General features: G+C 43.5%; 4 protein-coding genes across 5 annotated transcripts in view; 2 read left to right on the top strand and 2 right to left on the bottom strand.

Annotated features, from left to right (window-relative positions):
- LOC133570591 (uncharacterized) overlaps positions 1-15724 on the bottom strand; it is a 463307-nt gene that overhangs the window by 19556 nt on the left and 428027 nt on the right. The gene's annotated exons all lie outside the window — the stretch shown is intronic.
- The window catches only part of LOC140680121 (uncharacterized), a 1112395-nt gene that overhangs the window by 916083 nt on the left and 180588 nt on the right, over positions 1-15724 (top strand). The gene's annotated exons all lie outside the window — the stretch shown is intronic.
- The window catches only part of LOC133570551 (uncharacterized), a 270169-nt gene that overhangs the window by 120563 nt on the left and 133882 nt on the right, over positions 1-15724 (top strand). The window contains exon 1 of one of the 2 annotated variants that reach the window (XM_061923234.2): positions 12137-12600. The exons of the other annotated variant lie outside the window; for it this stretch is intronic. Coding sequence (XP_061779218.2) covers positions 12414-12600 — 187 coding nt within the window. The 5' untranslated portion in view covers positions 12137-12413. Of the gene's footprint in view, positions 1-12136; positions 12601-15724 lie in introns of those variants that run through there. 2 annotated transcript variants of the gene reach the window in all.
- LOC133570727 (uncharacterized) overlaps positions 1-15724 on the bottom strand; it is a 108436-nt gene that overhangs the window by 30213 nt on the left and 62499 nt on the right. The gene's annotated exons all lie outside the window — the stretch shown is intronic.

Raw genomic sequence — 15724 nt, 5'->3', positions numbered from 1 at the left:
ATATATTGTTGTAGGCTTCTAACATTTATGTTTCTGATGTGTGTGTGTAGTCTGTGGAAAGGGTTGTTGTCCCTTGTGGATCCAATTGTTCACTTGCACAGATACATCTTCATCATCATCATCATCACCGGCCCAATACTGGACGAAACCTTAGCATTAATGTTTTAATATAAGTGTGACCTCATTATTCCTTGATAATAAGACTAAAAATACAGATTTAAGCACTGTATTAGAGTACCTCTTGTAGTACTCCGACTCGCCACAATGAGAAGTGGGGGCGATCAAGAGCTAGCAGATGCATGTTGCTATCATGTTTTATCAGCGAGGAAGACAGCATTTGTGTTTACTTTTTGTCAGATCCAAGTTTTAATGCTCTGCTGAATAAATGAATCACTATGGCTGCCAATATGGAGGATTATTTATATATTTAAGATCAAATACTTCTCTTAACAGCTAGAAAAATGACTCCACAATAAAAATGAAACAGCAGCAGGACTCAGTAAATATGTTATTAATTGACTAATTAATAAACTATAAAGAGTAACATACCATACCATACCATACCAACTTTATTTATAAAGCCCTTTAAAGACAAGCACAGTTGAAAAACAAAGGGCTGTACACCACAAAGAAATGAAGGCAAAGGACAGACTAAAAAATAACGTTTAAAACAGAAATAAAAATACACATTTAAAAAGCAAATATAAATTACCCTAAGAACAGTTTGTTAAATAAAAAGAGTTTAAAAGTTAAAAACGGTTCAAAAAGTTAAAAGCTAAAAACAGTTCAAAGTCTCATGCTGGGTTAAAAGCCAGTGAATAAAAATGGGTTTTAAGAAGGGTCTTAAAAATAGCCAAAGAAGGGGCCTGTCTCACATGGAGAGGGAGATCGTTCCAGACTTTGGGACCCGCAACAGAGAAAGCTCTGTCCCCTCTGAGCTTGCGCTTTGTTTTGGGTACCTCCAGGATCAGCTGATCAGCTGACCTGAGGGACCGGGTGGGGGCATAGAGGTGGAGCAGCTCAGAGAGGTACGGTGGGGCAAGACCACGTAAGGATTTAAAAACAAGTAAGATAATTTTAAAATGGACTCTAAAAGACACAGGCAGCCAGTGGAGGGAGGCTAAAACAGGAGTAATGTGCTCTCTTTTTCTTGTGTTAGTTAAAAGTCGGGCAGCTGCATTTTGGACCAGCTGCAGACGTGAGAGGGAGGATTGATTTATTCCAAAATACAAAGAGTTACAGTAATCCAGCCCAGATGTGATAAAGGCATGGACTACTGTCTCTAACTGTTGCCTAGAAAGAAGGTTTTTAACCTTGGCCAGCTGACGTAAATAAAAAAAGCTGGCTTTCACCACTGTGCCAATCTGACGCTCCAATTTAAAATCACAGTCAATACGAAAGCCCAGGTTGGTGACCATAGGCTTAACGTGCAAAGCCAAAGGGCCAAAGTCAACAGTGGATATTTCACAAGAGTTGACTAAAAAGTGTAAAATGGGAATGCTACATAAAATGCTTAACATAGACTGATACTGATACTGTGTAATCATTTATTTGTCCTAACATTATTTTGGGATATAAATTGATGTCCCCCCAATGTTAAACTCATTTCTACGCTCACTGTGTGAAGACTGGAGGTTAATGTACTAATAAAGTAAAAACATGTAGCACAAATGATGTGTATATATGTTAGCCAATAACAAGTCCGCCTGTAAGGCACACAAACACATTTATTCAACATCGTTATGATGTAACAAGGAAGATGCTAACGTTAAGCTAACTAGCGAGGTGATGCTGTTAAGAGCTGCTCCGCAAAGTTGGCATACAACCAAAAATGACTTTAAAATGTTATTATTAATGTTCACTTTCAATGTAATTATTTGGAACATGTCAACACTTTACAAGCACAACTTTTGCTCAAGTGATCAAGCGTCCAACATGAGTGGAAGAAGCAGAGCTTGTCTGGTCCCCCCCAGTGTAAAAACTAAATGATTGTCTGGTCCCCCCCAGTGTAAAAACTAAATGCTTGTCTGGTCTCCCCCAGTGTAAAAACTAAATGCTTGTCTGGTCCCCCCCAGTGTAAAAAGTAAATGCTTGTCTGGTCCCCCCCAGTGTATAAAGTAAATGCTTGTCTGGTCCCCCCCAGTGTAAAAAGTAAATGCCACTCAATGATGTGTTGAGTTGAGTTAAGTGTATTTATTTCTATGTCACATTGAAAACAAGCTCAGTTGGCCAAAGTGCTGTACAGACATAAGACATAAGGTGCACATAGTGTCACATTAACATGGTAACACAGGAGGATGAATACAATACAATAGTAAAATATACCTTAAAAGAAGTGCAGAATATATCACCCAAAATACTAACATGTAATAAATTAATAAAAAAGGATAAAACAAGAAATAAAAAAACAAAACAAGACATCCTGCCTAACTGGATTTGAACGCCAGTACCGAGTCAGCTTTATTAAGGCTTTTTAACGACATCCTTGGAGCAACAGATTTAGGTGATCATGTGATTTTAGTTTTACTGGATCTAACAGCAGCATTTGATACGGTGGACCATAATATTTGAATTATCCGCCTACAGCATCAAGTGGGCATCTGTGGTACTGCTTTGAGTTGGCTGAAGTCATATTTGACTAACAGGACCTTCTCTGTAAATGTTGCTGGTTCTGAATCCTCTGTTGCTCCCTTGACATGTGGGCTCCCACAAGGCTCAGTTTTAGGACCACATCTCTTTTCTTTGTATTTACTTCCCCTGGGCTCAATCCTAAGAAAGCATGATATTTATTTTCATTGTTATGCCGATGACACACACATTTATTTTCCGTTGAAGAGAAATCATGCCTCTTCAATGCAGACACTACTTACTTGTCTTGATGATATCAAGGCCTAGAAGGCCCTAAACGTCTTACATTTCAATGAAAAGAAGACAGAAGTAATAGTGTTTGGACCTAGTGGTACCTGTGAGCTCCCCCCTGTTGACTTTGGCCCCTTGGCTTTGCACGTTAAGACCATGGTCACCAACCTGGCAGTGATTTTAAATTGGAGCGTCAGATTGGCACAGTGGTGAAAGACAGCTTTTTTTGTATTTACGTCAGCTGGCCAAGGTTAAAAACCTTCTTTCTAGGCAACAGTTAGAGACAGTAATCCATGCCTTTATCTCATCTGGGCTGGATTACTGTAACTCTTTGTATTTTGGAATGAGTCAGTCCTCCCTCTCACGTCTGCAGCTGGTCCAAAATGCAGCTGCCCGACTTTTAACTAACACAAGAAAAAGAGAGCACATTACTCCTGTTTTAGCCTCCCTCCACTGTCTTTTACAGTCCATTTTAAAATCATCTTACTCGTTTTTAAATCCTTACGTGGTCTTACCCCACCCTACCTCTCTGAGCTGCTCCACCTCTATGCCCCCACCCGCTCCCTCAGGTCAGCTGATCAAATCCCAAATCAAAGCGCAAGCTCAGAGGGGACAGAGCCTTCTCTGTTGCGGGTCCCAAACTCTGGAAGCATCTCCCTCTCCATGCGAGACAGGCCCCTTCTTTGGCGACTTTTAAAGGCCTACTGAAATGAAATTGTTTTATTCAAACGGGGATAGCAGATCCATTCTATGTGTCATACATGATCATTTCGCGATATTACCATATTTTTGCTGAAAGGATTAGGAGAGAACATCGACGATAAAGTTCGCAACTTTTGGTCGCTGATAAAAAAGCCTTGCCTGTACCGGAAGTAGCGTGACGTCACAGGTTGAAGGGCTCCTCACATCTGCACATTGTTTACACCAGCAGCGAGAGCGATTGGGACCGAGAAAGCGACGATTACCCCATTAATTTGAGCCAGGATGAAAGATTTGTGGATGAGGAACGTGAGAGTGAAGGATTAGAGTGCAGTGCAGGACGTATCTTTTTTTGCTCTGAACGTAACTTAGGTACAAGGGCTCATTGGATTCCACACTCTCTCCTTTTTCTATTGTGGATCACGGATTTGTATTTTAAACCACCTCGGATACTATATCCTCTTGAAAATGAGAGTCGAGAACGCGAAATGGACATTCACAGTGACTTTTATCTCCACGACAATACATCGGCGAAGCACTTTAGCTACGGAGCTAACGTGATAGCATCGTGCTTAAATGCAGATAGAAACAAAAGAAATAAGCCCCTGACTGGAAGGATAGACAGAATATCAACAACACTACCAAACCCTGGACCTGTAACCACACAGTTAATGCTGTGCCGCCTGGCGAAGCCTAGCAATGCTGTTGCTAACGACGCCATTGAAGCTAACTTAGCTACGGGACCTCGACAGAGCTATGCTAAAAACATTAGCTCTCCACCTACGCCAGCCCTCATCTGCTCATTAACACCGGTGCTCACCTGCGTTCCAGCAATCGACGGTGCGACGAAGGACTTCACCCGATCATCGATGCGGTCGGCGGCCCAGAGACGAAGGATGTCAACCCAGACAGGTGAGGACAGCGGTGCGGTGGCGGGCGTTGTAGCTTTCGACGACACCCCGGCCGCCCTCAGAGTCGGCAAGAAACATATATTTCCCCAAAGTTACGTACGTGACATGCACATAGCGACACGCACGTACGGGCAAACGATCAAATGTTTGGAAGCCAAAGCTGTAGTCACGGTAGCGCGTCTGCTATCCAAGTCAAAGTCCTCCTGGTTGTGTTGCTGTAGCCAACCGCTAATACACGACCCCACCTACAGCTTTCTTCTTTGCTGTCTCCATTGTTCATTGAACAAATTGCAAAAGATTCATCAACACAGATGTCCAGAATACTGTGGAATTCTGCGATGAAAACAGAGCTGTTTGTATTGGATACAATGGTGTCCCAATACTTCCGCTTCAACCCGTGACGTCACGCGCAAACATCATCATACCGAGACGCTTTCAACCGGAAGTTTCCTGGGAAATTTAAAATTGCACCTTATAAGTTAACCCGGCCGTATTGGCATGTGTTGCAATGTTTAGATTTCATCATTGATGTATAAACTATCAGACTGTGTGGTCTGTAGTAGTGGCTTTCAGTAGGCCTTTAAGAACCTTCTTAAAACCCATTTTTATTCACTGGCTTTTAACCCAGCATGAGATTTTAAACTGTTTTTAACTTTTTTTAACTGTTTTTAACTTTTTAACTGCTTTTTATCTAACAAATTGTTCTTAGGATAATTTGTATTTGCTTTTTCAATGTGTATTTTACTTCTGTTTTAAATGTTATTTTTTAGTCTGTGCTTTGCCTCTATTTCTTTGTGGTGTTCATGTTAGGAACTGGTCAAGAGGGTGACCCCGGGATGCAGAGATGAGAGGCAAGTTTGAGTAACAAAAAGGGAATACATTTAATGAGTCCAAAAAGTGTAACAAAAAGCGATGGAGGCAGAAGTGCACTCCATGAAATACTCAAATGAAAACAGGTTCCTCAGTGGTTGGCAGGGGGAGAAGCCAGGGCACACTAGAACACAGGGTAAAGTCCTTGTTGCCTCAAGGAGGCTAGGAAAACAAACAGAACAACGTTAGGAATTACAGGACTAGGAAAAAACAACATACCAGGACTGACGAGGCGAAGCAGGCACGTGCACGTGGAAGGTGCAGGATAAATTAACCGACAAGAGCCAGCTGTGGGAGGTGAGCTTAAATAGTCCTCGGTGGAAATAGGTTGCAGGTGTGCCTTAGTGTCCGCCCCTTGCTGGAGACTAATGAGCTGCGGAAACACATCACAACACAAGAGAAGGCAGGGAAATAAAAACACAACAGTACCCCCCCCCTTAATGGACGCCACCTGGCGGCTTACCTGGCTTCTCTGGAAAACGATCATAAAATGTATTCAAAAGTGTAGGGTCTAAGATAAGGGAACGCGAGACCCAGGATCGGTCCTCGGGGCCGTAACCCTCCCAGTCCACCAGATACTGGAAACCCCTGCCCCTTCTCCTCACATCGAGAATGGCCTTGACAGAGAACGCCGGATGGCCATCAATAAGCCTGGGAGGTGGAGGAGGCACCTCTGGAGGGCTCAGGGGACTGGTGGAAACGGGCTTGATAAGAGAGACGTGGAATGAGGGATGTATCCTTAGGGAGTCGGGAAGGCGTAATTGAACGGCAGAGGGATTTATGATACGCTCAATGGAATAAGGACCAATAAATCTAGGCTGGAGTTTTCTTGAGTCCACTTGGAGAGGAAGATCCCGAGACGACAACCACACCTTCTGACCGGGCCTGTAGTCTGGTGCTGTGCTGCGGTGGCGGTTAGCGATGCGCTGGTTGCGCTCTGATGTGCGTAGCAGTGCAGAGCGGGTGTTGCGCCAGGCTTGATGTGCGCGGTGCAGGTGGGCCGCCACCGATGGGACAGCTACCTCCGATTCCAGAGAAGGAAAAGCGGGAGGTTGGTACCCGTAGGCAGAGTGAAAAGGTGACATGCCTGTAGCAGAGCTGATGAGCGTATTGTGAGCGTACTCTATCCACGGTAGACTGAACGCCCAGGATGCCGGCTGCTGGTGGCAGACGCAGCGGATGGCGGCCTCCAGGTCTTGATTAGTGCGCTCAGTCTGACCGTTAGTCTGTGGGTGGTATCCTGAAGACAGGCTGGGTGATGCTCCTAATGCTTTGCAGAACACCTTCCAAACAGCAGACGAGAATTGTGGACCTCTATCCGAAACCACATCCACCGGGATACCATGTAGCCGGAAAACATGGCGTACGAGCAGTTCTGCGGTCTCGAGTGCAGAGGGCAACTTGGCAAGAGCGACGAAATGGGCCATCTTGGAAAAACGGTCCACCAAGGTCAATATCACCGTGTTGCCCTTGGATGGTGGAAGTCCTGTGACAAAGTCCAATGCCACATGGGACCACGGGCGGGAGGGAATGGGAAGCGGGCGCAGAAGACCAGCTGGTGCCCGATGTGAAGCCTTATTACGGGCACAAGTGGCACAGGCCGATACGAAGTCCTTTGTGTCAGCCCTGGAAGTTGGCCACCAGAAGCGCTGGGATAGGAGGAAAAACGTACGGGTTATGCCGGGGTGGCAGGCGACCTTGGAGCTGTGGGCCCAGTTCAGTACTTCAGGACGGAGCTCTGGAATCACAAACAAACGCCCCTGAGGGCAGTTATTAGGAAGAGGAACGTCTTTGAGTCCCTCCTTGACGCGGCCTTCAATGTCCCACTGCAATGCTCCCAGTACACGTGATGGGGGGATAATCGTCTCAGTCTTGACCTCTTCTTCGGGGCAGGAGTACATCCTCGACAGGGCGTCTGGTTTGCCATTCTGTGAACCGGGGCGGAAGGTCATGGTAAAATTAAATCTGGCTAGAAACAACGCCCACCTTGCTTGTCTAGGATTGAGCCGTTGAGCAGTACGAATATAGGATAGATTTTTGTGGTCTGTGAACACCACAAACGGGGTCTCCGAGCCCTCCAGCCAGTGCCTCCATTCTTGTAGTGCCAACACTACGGCGAGTAGCTCTCTATTGCCAATATCATAATTTCGTTCTGCAGGAGTCAGGCGGCGTGAGAAGAAGGCACAGGGGTGCAGCCTCTGGTCGGAGGTGGAGCGCTGGGAGAGAACAGCCCCCACGCCGGAGTCAGATGCGTCAACCTCGACAAAAAATTGAGAGGATATGTTAGGATGGACCAGAACAGGTGCAGAGGTGAACAAAGACTTAAGTTTCTCAAAAGCAGACTGAGTCTCTGAGGTCCACAAAAACGGAAGCTTAATGGAAGTTAGTTTCGTTAATGGTATCGCTACTCGACTAAAATTACGGATAAAACGACGATAAAAATTAGCGAAACCTAGAAACCTTTGAAGGTGCTTTCTAGAAGTGGGTGTGGGCCAATCAACCACTGCCTGGATCTTAGCCGGATCTGCCCGGAGTTGACCCCTCTCAACAATAAATCCCAAAAACGGAACAGACTCAGTATGAAAAACGCACTTCTCAGCCTTGACATACAGACGATTTTCGAGAAGGCGTTGGAGTACTAGGCGAACATGCTGGATGTGTAGTTCAGGGGTAGGTGAGAAAACGAGGATATCGTCTAAATAAACTACCACGAAACGGTCGAGCATGTCACGCAGGACATCATTTATGAGGCCCTGAAAGACGGCAGGAGCATTGGTGAGACCGAAAGGCATGACAAGGTATTCAAAATGTCCAAGTGGTGTGTTGAAGGCAGTTTTCCATTCATCTCCTTGCTTAATTCTGACTAAGTGGTAAGCATTGCTGAGGTCCAATTTAGTGAAATGTCTAGCATTGTGTAGTGGGTTGAAAGTAGAGTCTAGAAGTGGTAACGGATATTTATTCTTAACAGTAATATTATTGAGGGCACGGTAATCGATGCAGGGGCGAAGTGTCTTATCCTTCTTTTCCACAAAAAAGAACCCGGCGGCTAGTGGAGAGTTGGATGGACGGATAAGACCAGATGCAAGTGAAGTGGTGATATAGTCCTCTAGTGACTGTCTTTCGTGTCGTGAAATGTTGTATAAACGTGAAGAAGGGAGTGTAGCACTAGGGAGGAGATCAATACCGCAATCGTAGGGACGGTGTGGAGGTAACGACAAGGCTCGATCTTTGCTAAAAACGTCTTTAAGGTCGTGATAAGCAGTGGGCACCACCGACAAATCAATGACCTCCTCGGTGACGACACGCGATGACCCTGTGCGAGGGCATGCGGACCGCAGACAATGAGAATGACAAAAAATACCCCAGTTAATTATTGTAGCTTTAGTCCAGTTAATATGGGGGTTGTGTTTAGATAACCAGGTAAGCCCAAGCACAACCAGAGCAGAACGAGAGGGAATTACCAGAAAAATTATTGATTCAAAATGGTTACCAGATAATTGGAGAGATAATGGAAGGGTATGATGGATAACAGTCGCCAGGTGGCCCCCGTCTAGGGATCGGACCACTTTTGGTTTATGTAACTTAGCAACGGGTATAGAAAAACGCTTAATTACGGACTCATCGATGAAATTATCGTCAGCACCCGAATCAATAAGAGCCCTAATGTCCAATTCCTGGTCTTTATCCCAGGTAAGCGTACCCGAGATTTGAAGTCTGGACAGCGTCTGATCTGTAGCTGACTGTAGAGGAGCAGGGTCGGTCGCTGGGGGAAGTGACGCTGGAATGCAGTGAGGCGGCGCCGCTTGAGTACGCAGATGAGGCGACGCTTGGGTGCGCAGAGGAGGCGACGCTTGGGTTCGCAGAGGAGGCGACGCTTGGGTTCGCAGAGGAGGCGACGCTTGGGTGCGCAGAGGAGGCGACGCTTGGGTGCGCAGAGGAGGCGACGCTTGAGTGCGGCGGCGGTCAGGACGATGAGGACAGTGGGAGATGTGATGCTCCGCCTTGCCGCAATATAAACACAGCTGGAGACGAAGGCGACGATCTCGCTCAGCTGGAGAGAGACGATTTCCACCGAGCTGCATTGGTTTCTCTTCCAGTGATATCGGCAGGGCATCGACACTGGGTATCGGTGTGAATGCTTGATGCGCCTCGTGGCCACTCCTACTATGCTTCAAGGAGCGGAGTTCCTGGCGTTGGAAACTCTCTCTCTCCCAATCAACGAGGCGATTTTCAATCCTCACCGCCAGAGCGACTAGCTCGTCGAGGCTGTCGGGAGTTTTGAGCGGGATCATATGTTTTCGGACTCGATCAGCCAGACCGAGGGAAAAAACGTCCACCAATGCGGAAGTAGGCCATCCGCTCTCAGCTGCGAGCCTTCGGAATTCGATGGCGAAGTCTGTGACGTTCCGCTGTCCTTGCTGTAGACGAAGTAATGCCCGCGCTGCTTCACGTCCTGGTCTTTCGCGCTGGAAAATGTTCTCCATGGCTTTGGCAAAAGCGGCATACGAGGCACATACGGGGGATTGACGTGTCCATTCCGCGGTGGCCCAGGCGGAAGCCCGGCCACTCATAAGGGACAAAACAAAAGCCACACGAGCCTTTTCAGTGTAAAAAGAAGTGGGCAATAGTTCAAAAAAGATTTCACACTGGGTGAGGAAGGACCGCACGTCACCTGACTCGCCGGAGAATCGCTCGGGCTTGGAGAGTGGTGGACACGTAGTAGGAGAGGTTTCGTCAGGCAGCAGAATATCTGCGGGTCGAGGATGGCTCAGCGGTACTGCTGGGTCGGCCGGGGGGGAAGACATCACCTGCAGCGCGGTGAGTACACTTCCCAGCTTTGTCTCCAAGATATTAAGGCGAGCGTTCTGGCGTTCCGCCATGGCGTTGACGCTGGCCCCAAGCACGCCAAACTGTTCTTCCTGTTGGCCTAGTCTCTTGGCCTGTTGGTCAAGAGATCTTATGACCGGGTCGATCTCTGCGAGGTCCATGATGTGGTCGGTTAATATGTTAGGAACTGGTCAAGAGGGTGACCCCGGGATGCAGAGATGAGAGGCAAGTTTGAGTAACAAAAAGGGAATACATTTAATGAGTCCAAAAAGTGTAACAAAAAGCGATGGAGGCAGAAGTGCACTCCATGAAATACTCAAATGAAAACAGGTTCCTCAGTGGTTGGCAGGGGGAGAAGCCAGGGCACACTAGAACACAGGGTAAAGTCCTTGTTGCCTCAAGGAGGCTAGGAAAACAAACAGAACAACGTTAGGAATTACAGGACTAGGAAAAAACAACATACCAGGACTGACGAGGCGAAGCAGGCACGTGCACGTGGAAGGTGCAGGATAAATTAACCGACAAGAGCCAGCTGTGGGAGGTGAGCTTAAATAGTCCTCGGTGGAAATAGGTTGCAGGTGTGCCTTAGTGTCCGCCCCTTGCTGGAGACTAATGAGCTGCGGAAACACATCACAAAACAAGAGAAGGCAGGGAAATAAAAACACAACAGTTCAGCCCTTTAATTGTTCTTCAACTGTGCTTCTTTTTAAAGGGCTTTATAAATAAAGTTGGTATGGTATGATATATCTGTATATATAATATACTGTACACATATTATGTATATATTTGTATATATGTTAGATCTTTTATGGCTATATTAGTCTATTTATACCTGCATTGTCCTTTCCATCCTTACACTTTCCATCATTGTAACTGAGCTACTGTGTTGAACAATTTCCCTTGTGGATCATTAAAGTTAGTCTAAGTCTAAGTCTAAGTATGGTATATCATGTCATGTAATATGACTTCAACATTATTTATGTTAATATTAGACTTTGTTTGTAAACCAGTTCTACTTCTGACTATTTATTTTATTTTGTATTGAACAATTAAACATACATAAACAATGTACACACACATTAAGGTACTTTCAATACAATATGAGTCAATGTTTTTCAATATTTTACTCAGCAATATAAAACACATCACATTACCGGTAAATACAATCCTCCTACAAACAAAACCTGTTAAAGAAAGTCAAAGTAAATATGAGAGACCATACGAATAAGATTAAAATAAAAATAAATATAAATGAATAATAAACTTGTGCTTATTTAAAACCACTTAAATAATTCCAATAAATATAATCATTTAAGGGCTTTTTCTATTTGGTACAATCTTCCAAGATTGAATTAATAAAATGAAATCATTAACACAATGTGAGAATTAGGATTTCACTTCAAGAAAGAGACTTTTGTGTATGAGAGCAAATGTTTCACACTTTTTAAAAATGATAGAAATTCACGACACGATCGATCAACGCATGCGCGAAGAACACGTCACTTCCTGGACTTTTTTAATGACAGATCTCCTGCGACATCACGCTCTGTGATATTTGAATGTTTTGTATAAAAATATATTACCTAAGAGTAAAAGAGAAGAACAATAAGAACACGTGGAAGGGTAAATTTAAAAGAATCAGGCAGTAATATCGCTACAATTTCTACCACTTTCACTCTTGTCATTGCAATGAATGTCGCACGGGGGCGCCACTGAACACCCTCATTAAAGGTTTGTTATTTACTTTCCATTTATTTTTTAAACATTTTATATCACATAGTTATTGAAATAAATATTATAGCAAAGAAAAGCATGATAACAGTGACAGCAGGCAATATCTTATATAGAGATGCCGCATCCACCTCTTCATCAGTGACGTCATTCCCAGCTTCCGGTGTAAACGGAAGACGGCAGAACAGAGCAGTCCTGCCTTGTAACGTCAAGTGTGCTAACTGTCGTGAAAGCACATCGACGGAGAAAGACGTGAGCAAGACGCTAATAAGTCAGTCTTATTATTTCTTATCTAGTTTGAAATATTTACGTCGTATAAAATACATATTTCATTCTTTATTCAAGGATAAAATGGTCTGGATGCGCTAGAAGCACTTTGCCGCTTCTCCTGCTATCTTTGCTTGTTAGTTAGCTTAGCTCGCTAGTTAGCTTAGCTTGTTAGCTGCTAACAGAAGTTATCAACACATCGCTAAGTAGAGATCAAGTGTGAGAGTAAAGTGTTGTGATTGTGTGAAAATGTCTACATTACACATGTTGAGAGCGTTGGTGGATCAGCGACTAACTGCTGCCGTTGAAGAAATATTTGTAGTGTTAGAAAGAACGATAGCAGAATACGAGGCGGAACTTTCTAGAACAAAGGAGGAGAACAATCAACTACTGGACGCTGTTTTCAAGAAACATCAAGTTGTGTTACACAGAACAGGTTTGTTGACTTCTTACTCTCACATGTTTACTAACTTTATATTTGACTAATAACAAGAAAAAGACATTTGTAATATATCATATAATCACAATGACCAGTGGTGGAACAAGTCAGAGCTGGGCCGGGGGCGGGTCCCATGACGGGGCCCCCTAAACCCAAATAATAAAGCTAATTCTAACATCATTTGACAACATACACATGCCTCTCTGGGTTTACTACCAACAATCTTTAACCAGATTTTAAAACGTTTGCCAGCCATTTTTGATGAAATTTGCATTTTCCTGACATGTATTTATTTTCTCACTTTCACCACAGCATCACCCGTTCACAGGATGTAGAAAAATTATCAAATGGGATCAGATTTTTTTATTTTGCCTATCATTCACAATCCTTATGTAAGACAATAATATGTTTGTATTTTGTATGCATTCTAAGTCGTAAACAAATGTTAGCAAAATCTTAACTATCCTAATTCTAACAATGGAGTCAATGGGAGCGCCTCTATTCTGCTCACTAAGCCCTCTAAATAAGAATTAATTGATCAATATAATATACCCAGAATGCTATCTCTTTAAAACTTGCTGTAAAAATGCATATTCTCTGGAAATATGCCTTATAATAGCCACAAACTGGAGGATACATTTTTAATTAGGATAACATTTAAACAATAGTTTAAAGTTTTTAAATTTTCCAGGGTGTACCTCACCTTCCGCCCCCATGTGGCCCCAAAAGGGACAAGAGGTAGAAAATGGATGGCTGGATGGAAAAAGACACATCATAGAATGATATTTATATCCTTTAGATGCATTAAATATAAAGTTGAGTTAATGAAACATGTAGAATAGATTGTGTTCTACACCCTCTGTTGTTTAAAAAGGGTACAGTTAGGGTTGGACCATTATGGCAAAAATAATAATCACCATTATTTTTTATTGATATTGTAATCACCATTAATTACAAGATTATTTTCATATGAAAACACCAGTATTTATTTTACTACCAAAACTCAACTTTAAATATCTTTAGAAAAATGTCTAAATATGTGTATACATTTTAAAATACTTGTAATGATTTAAGCATGTATTTTATTATTAGCTTTCATGGCTGAAAAGACACAAGTGACAACAGACAAGCTCCTACTGGATATTAGTTAGTAACAAATAAAATAATAGTAAAAATAAATGTAAATAACAATGGCAATATAAAAAAACCAATATAATTAAGTTTTGTGTTTTAATTGTTTTAAGTTCCATTTTTTACCTTACACATGTATTTTACTACCATTTAAGTGTGTGCGTTTTTGTCAATTAAAAATGTATAAAATGTTTAGTTAAATGCATAATCTCTCACATTTATTGGTGCAATATATATTTGGACAATTTTTAACCAGAACTTTGGGTCAAAGCATACTAATTGTGTAAATGCATCGATAAGTTAATTATGTTTATGTGAGGTGCTTTTTTGAAACCTTTATTTTGTTAGTGCAGTCAGGCCTATTATTGTGAAGGGGGAATTGTGTTGCTGTTCTCAGCTTGATGTGTGGAGGCGACTTGAGGGTGTTTAAAAAAGGAGAGAGAGAGAGAGAGAGAGAGAGAGAGAGAGAGAGAGAGAGAGAGAGAGAGAGAGAGAGAGAGAGAGATTCTGAAGTTGCGACTGCTGTCCTGTTTGTACATTAATCCTACATGGATGATGTCGTTCACAACAACACAAGCAGATGAGATGTGTTGTGGGTGTATGGATTTTCCTTGCCAGCTTTAGCTTCATAGTTTAGTCGCTATTTCGATTGACCGCCTCAAGGACGGGACGGTTGTGTGTTTCATAGTAACGTTACTAGTCGTCGTGACATGTAGAGGACTAGGAGGTTTATTACCATTGTGGGGGAGTTTTCTGTGTCTACGTACCTTCGACACATCCGTACACCCACCGGAGTGATGCCACGCTTTCTCCGCCGTATGTTTGAGGAGCCTGCAAAAGACCTGCACATACATGTAACAATCATGTTACATCAATCAATCAATCAATCAATCAATGTTTATTTATATAGCCCTAAATCACAAGTGTCTCAAAGGGCTGCACAAGCCACAACGACATCCTCGGTACAAAGCCCACATAAGGGCAAGGAAAAACTCACCCCAGTGGGACGTCGATGTGAATGACTATGAGAAACCTTGGAGAGGACCGCATATGTGGGTAACCCCCCCCCCCCTCTAGGGGAGACCGAAAGCAATGGATGTCGAGTGGGTCTGACATAATATTGTGAGAGTCCAGTCCATAGTGGATCCAACATAATAGTAAGAGTCCAGTCCATAGTGGGGCCAGCAGGACACCATCCCGAGCGGAGACGGGTCAGCAGCGCAGAGATGTTCCCAGCCGATGCACAGGCGAGCGGTCCACCCCGGGTCCCGACTCTGGACAGCCAGCACTTCATCCATGGCCACCAGACCTGTGCCCCCCCCCCCCCCCATCCCCCTCCACAAGGAATAGGGGAGCAGAGGAGAAAAGAAAAGAAACGGCAGATCAACTGGTCTAACAGGGGGGCTATTTAAAGGCTAGAGTATACAAATGAGTTTTAAGATGGGACTTAAATGCTTCTACTGAGGTAGCATCTCTAATTGTTACCGGGAGGGCATTCCATAGTACTGGAGCCCCAATAGAAAACGCTCTTTTTGCTCAGTTTGCTGTAAACCTCATAAAAACAATACAACCATAAAGGATAAAGGTTGGCGTTTTAGCTTAATGCTAACATACAATGGACGAGCACATTGACAAAAATTAGCACTGCAATGGTTTTAAACTTATACAAAGGTTTAACAAATAGGAGTTTAACTGAACAAAACTGACATAAAACAACAGATGCATTTTTACTTACATACATATATTCACTAAACTGTGGAGAAACTAAACTTTGTACTACTCGGCCATCATGTTCATCAATCCTTAAAACTCTGATTTAGTATGGGACATTATTGCCAGGTCTTCCTGTATCGCAAAATTGTAAAATTAAATTGTTTTCACACACAAAGACCTCAAACGTCCACATTTTTAACGGCTAATTTTTATTTTTGATGTTCAGTTGGCCGACCAGAGGAATTAGTTGTTACGACAGCTAACTGTATCTTCTTAC

This window comes from Nerophis lumbriciformis, linkage group LG28 (genome assembly GCF_033978685.3).
Source record: "Nerophis lumbriciformis linkage group LG28, RoL_Nlum_v2.1, whole genome shotgun sequence".
Classification (NCBI taxonomy): domain Eukaryota; kingdom Metazoa; phylum Chordata; class Actinopteri; order Syngnathiformes; family Syngnathidae; genus Nerophis; species Nerophis lumbriciformis.
Note: the sequence above shows the minus strand (reverse complement) of the source record. Positions and strands in the feature narration are given on the sequence as shown.